The following is a 21,184-nucleotide window of genomic DNA, read 5'->3' on the forward strand; positions in this document are numbered from 1 at the left end:
ACATACAATATTCTCACCCATGATCAAGACTGCTGCCAAGTGAAACAACAATACATTCGCTTTAAACACAAGCACTTGGTGTTTGTGGTGTGTCAAGTTAATAGAACATGCCTTGTCCAATGCCAGCAAATCACCTCCTCCGTGAGATTGGGTAGGGGAGCAACGACATTGGCCTCACGTGGTACTAACTGCCCTGCCTCTGCCACCTTCAGTCTCTCAGTCCCTTCAGTCTCTCAGTTAGCTTTTAGATTGCGTCGTTGGGCTTACCCACGCTAACAGTTTGAGCTGGCTGTTCTCAGGGCTGCTTCTCATTGGTGGCAAAATCCTAAATATGATGAAGCAGAGAATTGCCATGGCAAATCAATGAATGAGCATTCTAACTTCAAACAGGCACGAGGATAAGCACACAAGCAATATGGAATCTTTTACAGCTTCAAGAAAGTTGAAATACTCAAGAATTGTGTTCTGGGTATGACAATACCGTGCCTTTCAGAAATGTATTTTAATCATGTTTCTCTGCAGTTTATTTTCAGCAGGCCTGGTTATTTTTGTATTGTTGCTGTGCTGTCTGAGCCGGTGTCCGTTAACTGTTGCTGAAGCAATATAATGGACATCTTATTTTTAATCTGGGCCTAATGTAGTGTCCTGGAGTTTTATCACCCTTTTGGAATTGTTGGACGAAGAATGATTGACAGGTCAGGTGGTACCTTGGGACAGTTTCTTCTCCCTCACAGGAGAAATCCAAAGGTTCTAGTTTCAGTTTGGCAGAAGCTGTTTGGACTGCAGACTGAAAGCAGTGTTCTCTCTCTCTCTGGAGTGAAAATTCTGCTGTGAGATGCAGTGAGAAGCTATAGACAAGCAGTATCCACAGCAGGGGTTGGAAAACTGCATGGTCCAGTATCACGTGAGCATACTTGCTTTCTGTGCAAAGCCAGAACGGGGTGTATGTTTGTGGAGGTTTAGCTTGGAACAGTAAACATGGCTGTTAAGATTTATATAATGTTAAAGCTGTGTTTTTGAAATTGGTAAACGTTATTGCTGATTTTTCTGATTATATGTTAACTGTGTTCTTAAATAAACTTTGTTTGATAAAAGCTCCTTCGTGGGTCACTTGAATCATACCTGGAGTCTGGAGTGAACATCATATGCTCAGCCGTTCCAAAATCAAAATGCAAAACGGATGGTCTGGGCTGACTTCATAACACACCTGGATTATAACATGGGTCACTGCCGGTCAGAAACAGGGTACGCCGGCGAGAGGCAGGGCGAGCGAGTGAAAGCCAGAGAGCGAGAGCGAGAGCGAGAGCGAGAGCGAGAGCGAGAGCGAGAAGCGGAGAGCGGAGAGCGGAGAGCGAGGCAAACAACAGCAATCAATTCTCCTCTTCCCTAACTGGTGACTTATGCAATGGCAGCAGTAAATTTTTTTAAATGTCAGGGAATGTCATTTGGCGTTTTGCAAGTTCAAACTTTTTCACTATCTTTTCCAGCACAGATAACCTTTCGACAGCTTCTTAGTATATAATCATACATATCGTACATGCACGTTAAGATAAAAGGATTAATTCTTCTCATTTCTAACAAACTGCTGGATAAGACAACACAAAGCACAGCAAATGAAACCGATTTCAGTGAAGGACACGGATTTACTTACCATAGAAAGAACTGCTGACAGAATCACCATTTTCGTGTTTCTGCTGTTGCTGCTCTCGAACTTGCTGCAACTCCTGACAAACATAAATGGTTAGCCTCGGTCTCACCATCCTGAATGCACAAGGAAAAATGAATGATATGAACTAACAATAAAAAGTTTACGATAGAAAACATGAAAAGCTTTGCATTGTGTTCGTTCAATTCAGCACGTTGATTCCTAAATTATTCACCACAAGATCCAAACCAAATCAGAAGTGAATATTACTACAATAGGAACAGGATTAGGCCACGCAGTCTCAAGTTTGTTCCACTATTCAATTAGATCATGGCTGATCTGCATCTTAACACCTTCGGCCCATCATGGCTCCCACTCTTATACACTGACTAACAGAAGCTATGAATCTTAGTTTTGAAATGAAGACCTTCAATCTCAATAGGTTTTTTGATGGGTGAGGCAGTGATGTGGAAGTGGAGAAAGAGTTCCAGGTTTCAATTACCCTTTGTGTACAAGGAGTAATTCCTGGCGTCACTCCTGAAAGTCAAACTAAAGTGTACCTTGTTCTGGATTCTCCAGCAGACTGCTGACCTCGGCCCTGGAGCGGGGTGGGGAGGGGACCGCTGGCCTCGAGGGGAGGAAGATGATTTGAGAGTGTTGGGTGGGTTATTATACCAACCTATAGTATAAACAATTTCTATAAAGTTTAAATTTTGTCAGTGTAACTGGGTCCTGTAGAATGCCCTGGATGACTATATCTGCAGGAGGTGTCATCAGTTGGAGAAACTGCGACTCCAGGCTTTGGAACTCAAGCGGTGGTTGGATTCACTCTGGTGCCTCCGCAATGTTGAGCATTATGTGGATAGCAGGTTTATAGAGGTGGTCACGCCACTAAGTCGTACACAGGCAGAAAGGGAATAGGTGACCAGCAGAGTTGAGAGAGAAACAGGCAGGTGGCTATTTTGCTCTCAAATCGCTTTTCCATTTTGGATACTGGTGAGCGAGACGGTTCCTCAGAGGATTGTAGCAAGAGCCAACTTTGTGTCACCATGGATGCTTCAGTTGCACAGGCAAGGAGGAAGAACAGTGGAAGTGCTATAGTTGTTGGGGAATCCATAATTCGAGGAGCAGACAGGTGTTTCTGCGGCTGTAGACAACTCCAGGATAGCATTTGCCTTCCTGGTGCCAGGGTCAAGGATGTCAGAGTGGCTGTAGCATATTCTTATGGGGAGGGGAACAGCCAGAGGTTGTGGTCCACATTGTGATCAATGACAACCATAGGAAAATGGATAAGGTCCTGAAAGCAGATTTTAGGGAGATGGGAAGGGAATTAAAAAGCAGGCATGAAGAGCAGTAATCTCAGGATTACTCCCAGTGAGTGCCATGTGCCGGGGAGCAGAAGAATAGGAAAATGCTGGAGAAATGGAACGGGGGAGGGCTTTAGATTTCCGAGACATTAAGACCAGTTCTGAGGCAGGTGGGTACTGTACAGAAGGATGGGTTACACCTTAACGGGACTGGGACGCATATCCTCAAGGGGAGGTTTGCTGGAGCTATTGGGGAGGATTTAAATTAGGTTACCAGGGGATGGAAACTCGAGGGGAAATTCAGAGAGGAGAGGAGAAAAACTGGCAGTGGGAAGTAGGTATTAACTGAGGAGGAGGATACATCAGAGAGTAATATCACAGTAAAAAGAACGCTGGGAGAGTTCTATAAAATTAAGTAGGCAATAGTAAGTCATTAGATGGGTCAGTGTGAGGGGGCAAGTAAAAAAGCCTAAATCTGGGTTAACGTGCCTGTATGTGAATGCACAGTGTGGTTAATAAGACTGTTGAACTATAGGCACAGGTTGCCAAATGGAATTATGATAATATTGCTACAACGGAGGCCTGGCTTAAAGGAGGACAGACCTGGGCATTAAATGCTCCTAGGCACAAGGTGTTTAGGAGAGACAGGAAAGGAAATTGGGGCTGGGAGAGAGCAAGCGGCAGTATTAATTACAGATGGCATCACAGTACTGGAGAGTGGGGATGTTCCAGAGGGGTCAAGGATGGAATCTCTCTAGCTAGAGAAAGGAATGAAAAAGATGCAATCATAGAATCCCTACAGTGCAGGAGACCACCATTCGGGCCTGCACCAACCAAGCCAGGTCCCATCCCTGTAACTCCATGTATTCACCCTGCTAATCTCTCTAACACTAAGGGAGAATTTACCATGGCCGATCCACTAACCTGCCCATCTTTGGACTGTGGGAGGAAACCGGAGCACTCAGAGGAAACACACGCAGACACGGGGAGAACGTGCAAACTCCACACACAGTGACCCGAGGCTGGAATCGAACCCAGGTCCCTGGCGCTGTGAGACAGCAGCGCTAACTACTGTGCCACCATATCGCCCCCAATAATAATGCTCGGTGTAGTGTACAGACCACCAACTAGTGGAAAGGGTGTAGAGAAACAAATTTGCAAAGAAATTACAAAAGTGGAAGAATTATAGAGTAACTATAATGGGGGACTTCAATTATCCAAACATAAACTGGGATAGGAATACAGCAAAGGAACAAGAGGGGTGAGAGTTTCTAGAACATGTTCAAGATCATTTTCTGCAGAAGTTAGATCAGTAACATACGAGAGGGCAGGCACTGTTGGACCTGGTTCTAGAGTGGATCAAATATCAGTGGGAGAGCATTTAGGCAACAGCGACCATTGATCATAAAGTTGAAGTTGGCCGTGGAAAAGGACAAGGAACAATCCAGAGCAGGGATAACTAATTGGGAAAAAAACAACTTTGATGGGACGAGAAAGGATCTGAGTCTAGTGAGAGGGGTCACATGTTGGCAGAAAAGATAGTGGCTACCTTCAAAGAAAAAGTATTGCAGGTAATGTCAAGGTATATTCCCTTGAAGGGAAAATTTAGGACAAATAAATCCAGAGCGCCCTCAATGATGAAAGAGGTGTGACGATGAAAAGGAAGAAGTGCGCATATGATAGATGTCAGGTAAAAAATACAAAGAAGGATCAGGCTGAATATAGAAGGACCAGAGGACAGTGAATAAAATTAAGGAAAGCAAGGAGAGAGCATGAAAAGAGACTGGCAGTTAACGTCAAAGGGAATCCCAAGATCTTTTATAAGCGTATAAATCATAAAAGGGTGATAAAGGAAAGAGTAGGGCTGATTAAGGATAAAAAGGGCACTTGCACAAGGAGGCAGGTAAAACAGCAGAGATATTACACAGGTATTTTACATCTGTCTTTACAAATGAAGACAATACTACCCAGGCCGAGGACAGAGAGGAAGCAACTGATGTAATCAAAGCACTTCCAATGGAGAAGGAGGTGGTGTTAGAAAGGCCATCTTAAAAATGATAAGGGACCAGGATCAGATAAGATCCATCCAAGGATACTGAGGGAAGTGAGAGTGGGAATTACAGAGACACGAGTGATAATCTTCCAGTCTTCCTGTGACAGGGAGGTGGTATCGAAGGACTAGGGAATTGAACGTCACACCTTTTGTTCAACGAGGATAAAACTGACAGCTACAGACCAGTCAGTTTGACTTTAGTGGTACAGAAACTTCTGGGAACTATGGTTCAGGACAAAATCAATAGTCGCTTTGACAAAGGGTCATCTGGACTCGAAACGTCAGCTCTTTTCTCTCCTTACAGATGCTGCCAGACCTGCTGAGATTTTCCAGCATTTTCTCTTTTGGTTTCAATCGTCATTTAAACAGGTTCAAGAGAAGCAAGCATTAAGGGGAAAATAATGTTTAACTAACCGGAAGCTTTTTGAGGAGGTAACAGAGGAGGTTGATAAGGGCAATTCTGTTGATGTGGTGTATCTGGATTTTCAAAAGGCATTTGATACAGTGCCACACAACAGACTTGATAGCAAAATTCTAGCTCATGGAGCAAAAGGGAAAGTAGCCACTTGGATATGAAATTGGCTGAATGACAGGCAACAGAATAGTGATAAATAGTTGTTCTTCACATCAGAGGAAGGTTTGTAGTGGAGTTCCCCAAGAGTTAGTGTTGGAACCCTTGCTCTTCCTGATATAAGACATCGACATGTTTAGGGCATGATTTTAAAATTCCAGATGATACGAAGATTGGAAACACTGTCATTGTGAGGAGGATAGTCTTGAACTTCAAAAAGAGTATAGACAAACTGGTGGAGTGAACAGATAAATGGCAGGTGAATTTCAATGGAGAGAAGTGTGGGGTGATTCATTTTAACAGGAACAATCCTGTTGTTCCTGAGAGGGCCCCCTCAGAATCTGATATGTTTCGATAAGATCACCTCTCATTCTTCTAAACTCCAATGGGTATCAGGCCAACCTGTTCAACCTTTCCTCATACGACAATCCTTTCATCCCAGGAATCAGCCTGGTGAATCCTCTCAACTGTAATTATACTCTTCCTTTAATAAGGAAATCACAACTACATACAGTACTCTCGGCATGGTCGCTCAAACACCCTGTACAGTTGTACCAAGACTTCCCTATTGTAGAGCTCTTCCCATTTACAATAAAAGCCAACATTCTATTTGCCTTCCTAATTACTTGCTGTCCTGCATGCTGACTTATGTTTACAAGGACTCCCAGATCCCTCTGCTGTCTCTCTCCATTTAAATATTCTGCTTCTCTCATCTTCCTGTGGACAACATCACATTTTCTCACATACCACCTGCCAATTTTTCCTCAAGCACTTCACTTTTCAATATTCCTTTGCAAACTCTGTTTTGTACACGCCTCAACTTGCTTTCCGACCTGTCTTTGCATCATCAGCAAACTAGGCTATGCGGTTAGAGATCACAAATGGTTGAGGTCCCAGCTCTGATCCGCACGGCACTCCACTAGTTACAGTTTGCATATCTGAAAATGACCCATTTATCCCAGACCCGTTCGCCAATCCTCTATCCTTTTTGACTTATTTATTCAGCTATGGGATGTAGGTGCCGCTGGCTAGACCAGCATTTAGGGGAGGTGATGGCGAGCTGCCTTCTTGAACCATTGCAGTCCATGTGGTGTAGGTACACCCATAGTGCTGTGAGGGAGGGAGCTCCAGGATTTTGACCGAGAGACTGTGAAGCAACAGCAATATATTTCAAGTCAGGATGGTGAGGAACTTCCAGGTGGTGTTGCCAGGTATCTGCTGCTCTTGTCCTTCGAGTCGGTCTATGTTGGGGGGATTTGGAACGAATTTGGCAGAGGGATGGGACACAGAAGATGTAGAGTTGGGAGCGAGGTTCAGTCAGATATGGAAGGTAAACTAGGTCAATCCAGCCGGCAGTGAAGACATGAGCATGATAAGGCACGTGGGAGGATTTGGAAGGCCAAACTGCATCTATTTTAATGCAGGGGGCCTTTCTGGTAAGGCAAATCAACTGGAGCATTGAAGAGCAGATGGGAATATGATATTGTTGCAATCACTGAGACATGGTTATAAAGGGCAGGACTGCCAACTCAACGTGCCAGGGTGTAAAAGTTTCAGGCGTGATGGGGGGGTGGGAAAGGAGAGGGGAGGGGGCATTGCCTTAGTGATAAATAAAGAGACCACCACTGCAGCACTGAGGGAGGATTTCAAAGAAGGCTTTTCAAATGAGGCCATATGGATGGAGCTTAGAAGAAAGGGACGATCACTTTGCTGGGATTATACTACAGGCCTCCCAGTCAGAGGGAGATAGAGGAGCAGATATGTAGGCAAATTACAGAGAGTTGTGAGAGGAATAGGGTTATAGTAGTAGGGGATTTCAACTTCGCCAATATTAACTGGAATTGCCTCAGAGTGAAAGGATTAGACGGGGTGGAATTTATCAAATGCATCCAGCAGAGTGTCAGTAAGCAAGCATTAGGAGACAGTGACCAGTGTGCGCAGTTTTGGTCTCCTAGTCTGAGGAAGGACATTCTTGCTATTAAGAGAGTCCAGCAAAGGTTCACCAGACTGATTCCTGGAATGGCAGGACTGACATAAGAGAGACTGGATCAATTGGGCTGGTACTCACTGGAATTTAGAACAATGAGAGGGGATCTCATAGAAACATAAAATCCTGATGGGACTGAACAGGCTGGATGCGGGAAGAATGCTCCCGATGTTGGGGAAGCCCAGAACTAGGGGCCACAGTCTAAGAATAAGGGGTGAGCCATTCAGGACTGAAATGAGGAGAGTTGTGAACCTGTGGAATTCTCTCCCACAGAAACGTATTGGGGCCAGTTCGTTAGATATGTTCAAGAGGGAGCTGGACGTGGCCCATGTGGCTAAAGGGATCAAGGATATGGAGAGAAAGCAGGAGTGGGATACTGAAAGTGCCTGATCAGCCATGATCATGTTGAATGGTGGTGCAGGCTTGAAGGGCCGAATGGCCTCCTCCTGCACTTGTTTTCTACGTTTCTATAACTCAAGTTTCAAAGTCATTATGGAAAGGGATAAGGATAGCCCAGAAATCAAGTGTCTGAACTGGGGAAAGGCCAATTTCACTATTATTAGACAGGATCTGGAAAGCATAGACTGGGAGCCGCTACTTGCAGGTAAATCTACATTGAGAAAGTGGGAAGTATTTTAAAAGTGAAGTCAGAGTTCAGGGCCAATGTGTTCCTTGAAGACTGAAGTCCAGGAAATCCTGGATGTCAAGGGATATCGAGGCTTTGATAAAAAAAAGGAAGCATATGGTAGGTATAGGACAGTATAAACGAGGGAGGCCCTTCAGGAGTATAGAATGTGTAGAATGAAGGCGGGTGCTTAAAGAAATTAGGTGGGCAAAAAGAGGCCACGAAATATCATTGCAGATAAGATTAAGGAAAACCCCAAGGCATTTTATAAGTATATTAGGAGCAAGAGGATGAGCAGGGAAAGAGTGGGGCCCATTAGAGACCAAAGAGGCAATGTGTGTGTGGAGCCAGAGGATGTGGGCAAGGTCTTAATGAATATTTTTCATCTGTATTCAGAGAGACATTATAGCTGGAGATTTCAGCTGGGGTGGTGAAATTCTAGAGCATGTCAAGATTAATGAGGTGGTGGTAGTGGATGTTTTAGAGGGCATAAAGGTGCATAAATCCCCAGGACCTGATCAGGTGTATCCCAGGCTGCTATAGGAGACACGGGAGGAGATTGCAAGGTTCCTGATGGAGATATTTAAATCTTCACTGGCCATAGGTAAAGTCAGTAAGAGTTTTAACAACACCAGGTTAAAGTCCAACAGGTTTATTTGGTAGCAAATACCATTAGCTTTCGGAGCGCTGCTTCTTCGTCTTCCACTTGGAGCTGGCAGTTTGCGGTGTCGATGGTAGTCAGGATGTGGAGATGCCGGCGTTGGACTGGGGTGAACACAGTCAGAGTTTTAACAGCGCCAGATGTGTTCACTCTTACTGTGTTCACCCCAGTCCAACGCCGGCATCTCCACATCATAGGTAAAGTGTCAGATGATTGGAGGATAGCTAATGTGATACCTTTATTCAAAAACGGCAGAAGGGATAAGGCAGGTAATTACAGCCAGTCAGTCCAATGTCAGTGGCAGGGAGATTATTGGAAAATAATTCTGAGGGACAGGATCAATTAACACTTGATTGATAAGGGATAGTCAGCAAGGATTTGTTGGTGAGAGATCCTAACTAATTTAACTGAGTTTTTTGAAAAGGTAACTGCAATAACTCAGGAAACCCGACTGGAAAGGAACATAATTTATTCACAGAACATAAAGTAAAGCCACAACCGTGGTGTACACACACTAGTCCCTGCCTGGGACTGCAGTTCTGCAGGCCCAGTCTTGGGTCTGCCTTATAAAAAGGTAAAGTTGCCATAGTCCCAGATGACCATAGGCTGCCCTCCCCTTTGAGGAAGAGAGCTGACTGGTGGTGATGATTTAACCTGAGGATCACCACACCTCAGGTGAGGGGCAAGGTTGATATATGAATAACCTCAGCCAGTACAGGAATTGAACCCATGCGGTTGGCATCACTCCACAGCATCGTGGGTGGCACAGTGGCTAGCACTGCTGCCTCAGCGCCAGAGACCCGGGTTTAATTCCCGGCTTGGGTCATTGCCTGTGGGGAGTCTGCACATTCTCCTGATGTCTGCGTGGGTTTCCTTCCACAGTCCAAAGATGTACAGGTTAGGTGGATTGGCCATGCTAAATTGCTCTTTGGTGTCAGGGAGACTAGCCAGGGTAAATGCATGGGGTTGTGGGGATAGGCCCTGGGTAGGATTGTGGTCAGTGTAGACTCGATGGGCCAAATGGCCTCCTTCTGCGCTGTAAGGTTCTATGACTCCACATCACTAATCAGCTGTCCAGCCAACTGAGCTAAACCAACCCCCTCCTTATAAAAAGCTACGGTAATGGGTTCCAGCTGGACAAGCAATTACCTTGTTACCAGGGGAAATCATACCCAATGAGCCCCTCAAGAAGATTAATCAATGATTCCCCATGGGCCTCGTGGGGGTCATCACAGTAACTAAATTTATTGATGAGGGTAACACAGTTGATGTGGTGTATATGAACTTCAGTAAGGCCTTTGACAAGGTCCCACATGGAAGGCCGGTCCAGAAGGTTACAGCCCATGGGATCCAAGGCAAGTTAGAAAATTTGATCCAAAATTGGCTAGTTAATAGGAGGCAAAGGGTGATGGTGGAGGGCTGCTTGTGGGATTGGAAGCCTGTGACAAGTGATGTACCACAGGGATCCGTGCTGGGACCCTTGCTGTTTGTTATAGACATTAATGACTTGGATGTGAAGTCTCACAACACCAGGTTAAAGTCCAACAGGTTTATTTGGTAGCAAATACCATAAGCTTTCGGAGCGCTGCTCCTTCGTCAGATGGAGTGGAAATGTGCTCTCAAACAGGGCACAGAGACACAAAATCAAGTTACAGTATTCACATTCTAATCAGTATTCTGTAACTTGATTTTGTGTCGCTGTGCACTGTTTGAGAGCACATTTCCACTCCATCTGACGTGTTGTGAGACTTCTTACTGTGTTCACCCCAGTCCAACACCGGCATCTTTCTGTAGCCAAGTATTTATATCGTCATACAGCAACCGTGCTGTCATTTTTCAAGAGCTGAAGATGTAATTCATACCAAAGCCTTGTACAGATAGGGAAGACAGCAAACAAATTTCTACATCCTACATTACTCCTCTCTCCTCCATGCCTCTTCTCACTCTCTCAACTCACAGCTTTACACAAAGGTTGAAGTTGTTTGAGAATACAAATGCTATTAACCTTTAAATACTTGGTACAATATATTTGGAGCTGAGCTGCAAGGCACACTTACCTTCCTTTCAGAGCATTGAAGAGTCGGATTCCATCTGCAGGACCACAGATTTGGATCACGTCATCCCTCGTCAGCTTTAACAGATCTCCGCCTGTGGATGGAGGCAATAGAGGTTCAAAACTTCCTGGTGGTGTCGCAAAATGGAGGAAATTCGCACAGAACTATCGGTCCCATGAAGCTGCAGTGAGATACTGCCATAACAGTTCTGACATTAACCAAATGTGTGGAATAATTATTTAATAGTTATGCCACAGAACAGTCTCAGCTACGTTATGTCTTTTTAAAAAATCTCCTCTAAATATACAAATTCTATTCCTCAGTGCACATAAATACTAGTTTGAGACTATACTTGCCCTGAATACATTACTGAATTTCCTTGAACAAGATCCAAAAAGATGATAAGGCGGCGACTGGCTGGTTCATTGATTGCAAACCAGTTCGCCTTGTTGTAACAACCGCCACCCTATCGCCATGTAACCTTGCAGGAGGCCAGAAAAGGGTTTACTTTAAAAAAACCTAACTTCAGGGGAAAGCAAATCTGAAATATTCCTCTAGTCTCCTGAAGGTGAAATGAAGACTAAATTCTGCAAAATGAAAAGGATCACAAGATCCATTGCCGAACATCCAATACAGCACCCATGTGAGTGACTACAATGTTGCAATATAAAACTCAAATTATCCATTCCAAGCTGGGACAGAAACAGAATTCCACTTGAATCGTTCACAAAACGATTTTTGGTAGAGAATGAGTTACATTTTCTGTGACCACCGTCAAAGACGTACAGCAACACTAAACACAGTTTATTTAGCAGCTGTGAAGACAAAGGATCAGAAAAGGGCTCGAGAATGGTTTGCATTACACACATTTGATTGAGAAAAGGGGAAAGGAAGGAAAAGCAAAGAATAAAAACCTACATGACTTCAGGTATTTCGTATGACCAGACTGGCAAAAACAAAACAGAAAACGCTCATATGTATATCGCACCTTACATTCTCAGGGTGTTGCAAAGTACGTCACAGCCAGCCAAGAGTTGCTTCTGAAGTGCAGTTAACATTGTCATAGAGGCCAGTGCAGCAGTCACCTTGCGCGCAAAGTCACACAGCAAATGAATTGAAGAATCTGCTTTTGGTGGTGTTGGTTTAAGGCAAAAATGTTGGTCAGAAGACAGGGAAAGCGCCCTGTTCTTCCACTCGTGTCACAGTATATTTTACACACAGCTGGACAGGCAGATACAGCCTTGGCCTGACATTTCTTCTGAAAGACTGCACCTTCACAAATACAGCCAGGATCCGGAACTAGGTCAAAAGGCCAATCTAGATTATGCACTCGTGCCCCAGAGTAGGACTGATACCCACATGGGGGAGTGCGGCTAAAATAGACCCAAACTGCTCAGTTTATTTCAATCAGAACTTATTTCAAAAATAGGTGCATCTCGTGCATGCAATGGGCTTTTCAAAACCCACCACAATCACCATCAGCTCAGATAAGTGCCTTATAACATCCTCGGGTTAACCAATGGTGTATTATTGAAGTGCAATTATTATGCAAGCAAATGCGACAGCCAGTTTGCGCAGAGCAAGTATTAAAAACAGCAATTAAACAAACAACCAGATTTTGGCAGTGCTTGTTGATGAGAGTGTTAACCAGGACATTGGGGGCATCTTCCTCTTCAAATAGTAAGAAGTTTAACAACACCAGGTTAAAGTCCAACTGTTGGACTTTAACCTGGTGTTGTTAAACTTCTTACTGTGTTTACCCCAGTCCAACGCCGGCATCTCCACATCTTCAAATAGTACCATGGAATCTTTTATGCCCACCTGAGTTGGAAATCTGGGCATCATTTAATACTCATCCGAAAGGTGGCACATGAGAATGTATGCTTTCATATTGCACTGAAGTAGCAGTCCTCGATTGGGGCTTGAATCCACAACTTGTTTACGTAGGATCGAGTGCTTATAAGGTAAAAGCTGACCCAAAATGCTTGAACAAGCTCATTGGGACTAACTTTTTCAAAACATAGACATCCCTTGGGTGGCATGTACAAAGGCTCACCACCAGATAGCAGCTTCCTGAGCCGCTCACCTCCCTCAACCCCAGGCAACTCTGCCAAAACACTGGAAACCTTTCGAGGTTCCTGGCACAAATGAACAAAGAACTGGATTTATTTTGCACCTAGATCACAATTTCAGCAGACCCAACTAAGTACTTTGAAGTGCAATGACTTATGTCGACAAACAGCTAATTTGCGCACATTTGCTACAGCACGATGCTACAAAACAAAATGTTTCCGATAGTGCTAGTTAAGGATACAGTCTTGGCTAAGAAAGCGGACAACTTGGTTGTCTTCGGCCAATACCATGGGAGTGGAGTGATACCACTCACCCGAACAGGCAGAAAAGGCCTCGTCTCAACATCTCTTCTGACATCTCAGACATTGCAACATTCCCTCACTACTCCATAAAAGTATCAATTGAGGCTTGTGCTCAAGTAAGTAACAGGACATAACCAAGAGCCTTCCAATTCAGAGGTAAACGCAAGACAAACTCAGCCAAGCAAACAGGATTGTTGGGCAGCCAGATGAGTTCATTGCAGATTCTTGCTATTGGTTTTTGCTACAGTTTCTCAGTTACATTGCCAACATTTTACATTCTTTAACACAAAAGGTACAGCGCATGCAAGCTATTCAGCCCAACTACACGTCACAAAGTTTCCTTTCATCCCTTTTCACGTGACCTACTCCTTTCTTTTTCATGCGTTTCTACAGCTTCCCTTTAAATATCACTGCTATTTGCCAAAACAAGGCCACTTGGTATTCCACATTTTACCCACTCTCTGGTGAAGACATTTCTCATAGCATCACGGGACACAAAACAGAAGGCAGCCATTTAGCCCATGTTTTGGAAGACGATTTGGTCCCACTTCCCTGAAATGGCTTCATTAGTAATTATCTTGTATGTATATATTTATGAACCCCTTGTTTTGGACTCCCTTGTTTTGGACTCCTTCACAAGTGGAAACATATTCTAATGTCTATCTGATCAAACACCCCAATCTTTTTCATAATTTTAAACACAAGCCTTCTAGAGCATAAAATTCCAACTTTTTCTCATGATCGGTGTAACCTCAATTCTGATATCCATGTTAATCTTCTTTGCACCTTTTTCCAGTGCCCTATACCCTTTTGACAATACAAAAATCATTACTGCACTGCACATAGTAATACACATATTTCTCACCAAGGTGTTGCTGACTTGGCCATCTTTTGAAAACTGTCACCACGTTTTTCTGGTCCGCAAGGTTCACCTTGCATCTTTCAATTTTACCATAAGACATAGGAGCGGAAGTAAGGCCATTCGGCCCATCGAGTCCACTTTTGTTCACTGATGTACTTCTGCTGCACTGTCTTTCCCCAAAGACAGGACACTGTCGTCCAAATTAAGCTTAGCTTGCTTGTTCCCACCCTGCAATTGCCCCTTTCCTGGTCCTGTTACAAAGCAAACCTTCCCCCTCACATCGAGCCTCTCCATTTCTTGTCCCCGTCTAAATAATGTCAAGAAAGAGAAGCTGTTAACTAACTCTTTCTCCAATTATTTTCAATCTGGGTAGCTTCGTGCAACAAAGGCTAGGTCCTCTTCTAACCAGAACTCATCAGGTGGTGCTAAGGTGGGTCAACAACTGTGCTTTCTCCACACAATCTGGACCTCAGTTTCAGGCCAGCACCCCTGAGCAACATGTCCATTTCCCACACCAACCACTCTTGAAATCTCACTAAAGATTTCCAATTTTAAGTGAAATCACAAGAACACAAGTCTGTGTTGTGGATTTAATGCTACTGGACACTTCGAGGCTTCAAACATAGTTCGCCAAGGATCATTACAAGACTGAATTCTTCTGACCCAACTGAATGTAAAACTAGGTCCTGATGGAAGGAAGGAATGTGCTGCATCCCAGGAAAGTGTGACAAATATTTTCATCCAAATAAGTTAATAAGCAAACGGTACCAGAGAAGTTTGCGAAGAGCCTGCAGTATGGAGAAAATCGATTTCTGTGCAACCACTGCTGAGCGTCCTGAGGTGTGGCTGTTGGCAACAGATTCTGCAAAAATAAAGTTGCATGTCTTAGACATTAGCCCTGAAATGTACACACAGATACAATGACCCAAGAGTACATTAGGAGCTGGCTAAGATGAGTGCAAACTCCACTGGAGTCAATTAATCTCACATACCAATGGGCGTCAGTGACTTTCCTCAGTTCTAAGTTGAGGCAATTCGCGGACTATCCAACTGGGGAAAAATGACAGTCCATATTGCTCCATAGATAGAATATATCACCACATTAATCATCCAACCCGAATAATATTGGGCAAGGAAAAGGACTGGAATTCTTGGCCATGATGATGTCGGGATAAAGTTGGTGTTTTAATTTATCGGAATTTAACTTGAACAGTCAGAGCTATAAACCGGTTTTTCCTGGTCACACTGTCAGTTTGTGCTAAGTTGCTCAAAATTACGCAAAGTCAAAGATTTGTTCTAACATCAGAGCAGTCCTTGCAGGCTTTTAACAAAAAAACCGCCTCTCAAAATAGAGAGTGTTGACACCGTGACAACAAAAGCCCCTACCTGATTTTCGGAAACGGGAGACACGGACAGTTCCCGACAAGCCCATTTTCGAAAGGATCCCAGTGTCTGATAAGAAAAAGTTACTTGTGAACTTCTGCAAAAATCTAATAAAGTGCTTTTCATTTTGGGTGCACACACAGAGCTTCCACTGCATACAAACAGAAAGAAACCAAAAATCCAACCAGATAAAATAACTTACCAAAATCTTCATGCATCTACACAAGCATGAAGGTCTAACGTGAATTTTCAGGAAGAATCCAATAGCCATCAAGAAGTTGTTTATGCAAATTTAGATTTCAATTGTTAGAGGTGAGAAGCTAAATGCTAGTGGACAAATAGATAACAGTTCAATAATTTTCCCTCGTCCAATGAGCAAGATAATAATTATTGGTTTAGTGCAGATTTTCTGTAGTACCCATACAAAAGAAAAATACTATTGGAACGAGTCTCTGGATTAGGAACGTATTAAAATGAAGTTAGGGGTAGAAAGAAAAATACATATTGGTATAGCACTTTGCACATTCTTTAGACATTTGAAAGCACTTCATGGCCAATGAATTACTTCTGAAATGTAGACAGGCGAATGCAGCAGTCATTTTGCGCTCAGCAAGATACCTACAAGCAGCAAGTGCAATAAATATTCAAATTGTTTTGATGGTATTGCTCAAGGATAAACATCAGCCAGGACACCAGGAGAACTCCCTGCTCTTCAAATGGTGCCATCGTACTTATACATCCACTTTTCAGGCAGATGGAGCTTTAGCCTAATCTCGCAACTGAGGTGCCAGCCTATATTATGTACTGAGTTCTGGAATGGAGCTTTTACCCACTACCTACAGTTTCAGAATGCTACCACTGAAAGAACCAAGTAAGTATGAGAGAGTAAAGATGCATGTAACTGCCACTACACCACTTGTTTCCAATCAAATTTAAAAAGTCAGTACACATTGCTTTAGTGACCAGTGTAAGGCAAGCAATCTTACAGTAAAAAGACGACATCATGTACCTTAAGAACCTTATTATATCTCAGTGCTTTGCATACAATGAAGCACAATCAATCTCTAGGTGAAGGTTGCAGCTATTTTGCGCATAGGAGGTCACAAACAACAAATGAAAGAATAACCAGGAAAACCCCAGGTTCTTCTTCGAACAATACTGAAGGCTTTTTAAATCCATTCACAGGCAGACAAGAGTGCAGTTTAACACTCATCTGACATATGTTGTACCCCTCTCTTAGTACTGCCCTGGACAATCAGCCTAGACTATTCGCTCCTAAAGTGAGGCTTAAACCCGCAATCTATTGACTTAGAAGAGTAAAGCTGAGAATTTGCCTCAGCCCTTTATCTTATGGTGAGCAGTCAAAGACTCTAGCAGAGATTTTAAAATGCTAATCTTCCCCTCTATACCATATTTGAGTACTGCTGGAAAAAAAAGGACACAAGTTGAAGCTTTATGTCTTGCACTCAATGGGACACTTTGCAAGAATCCCAATGTAAGGGGAAAAAGAACAATTTATATTGTACGAGAAGAGTGCTGACTGCTTAGTAAGTAGACTCTGATTGGTAGAGGTTCACAGTGTGGTGCTTTGGTGTAGACTGGAAGATACATATATTAATATAGGGCCCTGTTCTTTGCAGACAGAAAGAACATGGACACACATTGCGTTTGTTTCAGCTAAACAAAAGAAGTGACGGCCATTCACTGACTCATTCCTCAGGGTAATAGCATGACCAATTAAGGTCAAACTGCTTGGTTTAAATTTTAAACAATTCTTGGCAGTTAACTGTCAGTCACCTGGTGTTTCCTCAAGAACTCGTACTGAATTGTCTTACTGTAATTTTCAAGATCATTCTGGATTCCTGTATTGTAATCCCCTATTAGACAAAAGACTCCCATCTGAAATCCTTGTAAAATGTTTGGGATAGGGATAACATTCCCAAGTGTTCACTTTGTGTCTCTACTTTACTGACCTTTGTGTGTATGTGTGTGTATATATGATTTGGAGGAAAATGTAACTGGTTTGATTAGTAAGTTTGCGGGTAACACAAAAATTGGTGGATTTGCGGATAGCGACGAGGACCGTCAGAGGATACAGCAGGATATAGATCAGTTGGAGACTTGGGCGGAGAGATGGCAGATGGAGTTTAATTCGGACAAATGTGAGGTAAAGCATTTTGGAAGGTCTAATACAGATGGGAAATATACAGTAAATGGCAGAACCCTTAAGAATATTGATAGGCAGAGGGATCTGGGTGCACAGGTCACTGAAAGTGGCAACGCAGGTGGAGAAGGTAGTCAAGGAGGCATACGGCATGCTTGCCTTCATCGGCCAGGGCATTGAGTTTAAAAATTGGCAAGTCATGTTGCAGCTTTATAGAACCTTAGTTAGGCCGCACTTGGAATATATTGTTCAATTCTGGTCGCCACACTATCAGAAGGATGTGGAGGCTTTGGAGAGGATACAGAAAAGATTTACCAGAATGTTGCTTGGTATGGAGGGCATTAGCGATGAGGAGAGGTTGGAGAAACTTGGTTTGTTCTCACTGGAACGACGGAGGTTGAGGGGAGACCTGATAGAAGTCTACAAGATTATGAGGGGCATGGACAGAGTGGATAGTCAGAAGCTTTTTCCCAGGGTGGAAGAGTCAATTACTAGGGGGCATAGGTTTAAGGTGCGAGGGGCAAGGTTTAAAGGAGATTTACGACAAGTTGGTTTTTTTTACACACAGAGGGTGGTGGGTGCCTGGAACTCGCTGCTGGGGGAGGTAGTGGAAGCAGATATGATAGTGACGTTTAAGGGGCGTCTGGACAAATACATGAATAGGATGGCAATAGAGGGATACGGTCCCTGGAAGGGTAGGGGGTTTTAATTCAGTTAGGTAGTATGGTTGGTGCAAGCTTGAAGGGCCGAAGGGCCTCTTCCTGTGCTGTAATTTTCTTATTCAACAGGAACAAGTTCTGCTAAAGATGAAAGTTTAATCTGCAGCCATATTCTGCACCAGATAACTCAGGAACTGACTAAGCCTGCTGCACATCTCCTCTTCTGGCCTATAATTACCCGGGTTATCCTTGCTATTCTTCTTAAATAATGGGACAGCATTGGCCACTGGTGAGGTCCCAGAGGATTGGCCAACGAAGAAACAAAAGATTTCCGTTACAGGCCCAACAATTTCATCTCGTCTCCCTCAGTAATCTGGGATAGATGCCACCTGGCTCCGAGGATTTGTCTACCTTAATGCCTTTTAATTCACCTAACACTTCCTCCCTCGTAATGATGACTTGTTCTAAAGGGTTTACACACCTCTCCAAGACACCATCAATCGACGTGTCTCTCTCCCTTGTGAAATCCAATGCAAAGTACTCATTAAGGATCTCACCCACTTCCTTTGGTTCTGCACATAATTTCCCTCCTTTATCCTTAAGTGGAACAACTCTTTCTCTAGCTACCCTCTTGTTCCTAATATATGTATAAATTGCCTTGGGATTCTCCTTACTCCTGTGTGCCAAGGACATTTCTTGACCCCTTCTTGCCCTCCTAACTCCCTGTTTGAGGTTTTTTCTACTTTCTCTGTATTTTTCAAATGCTTCATCTTTTTTAATTGCCTAGACCTCATGCATGCATCCTTTTTCTTTTTGACTAGACTCACAATTGCCCTGGTCATCCATGGTTCCTGAATCTTGCCTTTCCTCCTTTCTTTTCACAGGCACAAGCCTGTCCTTCTCTCCAGTCAACTGCTCCTTAAAAGACTCCCACATGCTAAATGTGGATTTACTCAAACAGCTTCTCCCAAACAACAGCCTTCAAATCCTGCCTAATCTGGTTATAGTTAGCCTTCCCTCAATTTAGCACCTTAACCCTAGGACAACACTCGCCCTTTGCCATCAGTATCCAAAAGCTAACGGAATTGTGGTCACTGTTCACCACATGTTCCCCCACTGCAACTTTGACGACCTGGCCGGGCTCATTCCCTAGTACTATGTCCAATATAGCCCCCTCTCTAGTTGGACTATCCACATATTGTTCCAAAAAGCCTTCCTGGACACTTAAAATTCCTCACCATGTGGACCCTTTTAATTGCCTAGACCTCATGTGCACATCCTTTTTCTTTTTGACTAGACTCACAATTTCCCTGGTCATCCATGGTTCCTGAATCCTGCCTTTCCTGTCCTTCCTTTTCATGAAAGGGATTTCCGGTCAATATGAGGAAAATTAAAGTCTCCCACTACAACAATGGAGGAGATTATTTGGACGAGAACATAATTTGGTTGAGAATAATAATGCCATGACAATAGGTAACACAAAGTAAAAAAAGTCAACTGGGGAAGAGTTAATTCAATTCAGTGATTAAAGACAGAGATTGTAAAGTTGATTGGAGGGTAAAGGATTATCAGGACAAATATCCCCATCTTCAATGGAGGAGCCCAGCAAATCAATACAAAAGATAAGGCTGAAGCATTCACAGCAATCTTCAGCCAGAAGTGTCAAGTGGATGATCCATCTCGGCCTCCTCCCGTGGTCCCCAGGGTCATGGATATCAGTCTTCAGATTCACTCCACGTGATATCAAGAAATGGCTGAAGAACTGGATACTGCAAAGGCAATGGGCCCTGACAATATTCCAGCAATAGCACTGAGGACTTGTGCTCCAGAACTTGTCACTCCCCTAGTCAAGCTCTTCCAGTAAGTTAGAACACAGACATCTACCCGACAATGTGGAAAATTGCCTAGGTATGTCCTGTACACAAAAAGCAGCACAAATCCAACCCGGTCAATTATTAGTCTATTCTAGATCACCAGGCAAGCAATGGAAGATGTTATCAACAGTGCTATCAACTTGCTTAGCAATAATCTGTTCACCGATGCTCAATTTCGGTTCCACTAGGACCACTTAGCACCCGACTTCATAACAGCCTTAGCCCAAACAGCAGGACTCAAGAGGCGAGATGACATCAAGCCAGCATTTGACTGGGGGTGGCATCAAGGAGGCCCAGAAAAACTGAAGCCAATTAGAGTCCAGTGGTTGGAGTCTCGCATCAAAAATAGGAGTAGGCCATTCGGCCCATTGAGTCTTCTCTGCCATTTGTGATAATGGCTGATCCTCCATCTCAATGCCATACTCTCATTCTTTCCCCATATACCTTGACGCCTTCAATGTTTAGAAATCCATCGATCTCCTTCTTGAACACAGTGACGTGGCCTCCACAGCCTTCTGTGGAAGAGAACTCCACAGGTTTGTCGCCCTGAGTGAAGAAATTTCTCATCTCCGTCCTAAATGGTCTATCCTGTATCCTGAGACTGTGTCCCCTTGTTCTAAACTCCCTCCATCCAGAGAAAACAAACTCCCTGCTTCCAGATTCTTCAGCCCTGTTAGAATTTTATAAATTTCAATTAGATCCCCTCCCATTCTTCCAAATTCCTGTGAATACAGGCCTATTCGACCCAATCTCTCCTCATATGACAATTCCACCATCCCAGGAATCAATCTGGTGAATGCTTGCTGCACTCCCTCGATGGCAAATATTGCCTTTCCTAAGGAGACCAGATGTGATACTCCAGATGTGGTCTCAGCAGGACCCTGTACAGCTGTAGTATGACAGCCTTGCTCCTGTACACAATCTCTTGCAATGAATCATAGAATCTACGGTACGGAGACAGGCC

General features: G+C 43.6%; 1 protein-coding gene across 3 annotated transcripts in view; it reads right to left on the bottom strand.

The window, feature by feature from the left end:
- tfcp2 (transcription factor CP2) overlaps positions 1-21,184 on the bottom strand; it is a 115,764-nt gene that overhangs the window by 15,375 nt on the left and 79,205 nt on the right. For 2 of the 3 annotated variants that reach the window (XR_013495831.1, XM_078201213.1), the window contains exons 10-13: positions 15,527-15,592; positions 14,909-15,002; positions 10,907-10,997; positions 1,652-1,761 (exon numbers count right to left, since the gene is read on the bottom strand). Coding sequence is in view for 2 of the 3 variants with exons in the window: in XM_078201213.1 (XP_078057339.1) it covers positions 1,652-1,761; positions 10,907-10,997; positions 14,909-15,002; positions 15,527-15,592 (361 nt within the window). In the remaining variant the exon portion in view is untranslated. Of the gene's footprint in view, positions 1-134; positions 326-1,651; positions 1,762-10,906; positions 10,998-14,908; positions 15,003-15,526; positions 15,593-21,184 lie in introns of those variants that run through there. The other variant, XM_078201214.1, reaches the window with a different exon arrangement.

The sequence above is a fragment of the Mustelus asterias genome, chromosome X, assembly GCF_964213995.1.
Source record: "Mustelus asterias chromosome X, sMusAst1.hap1.1, whole genome shotgun sequence".
In the NCBI taxonomy this organism is placed as follows: domain Eukaryota; kingdom Metazoa; phylum Chordata; class Chondrichthyes; order Carcharhiniformes; family Triakidae; genus Mustelus; species Mustelus asterias.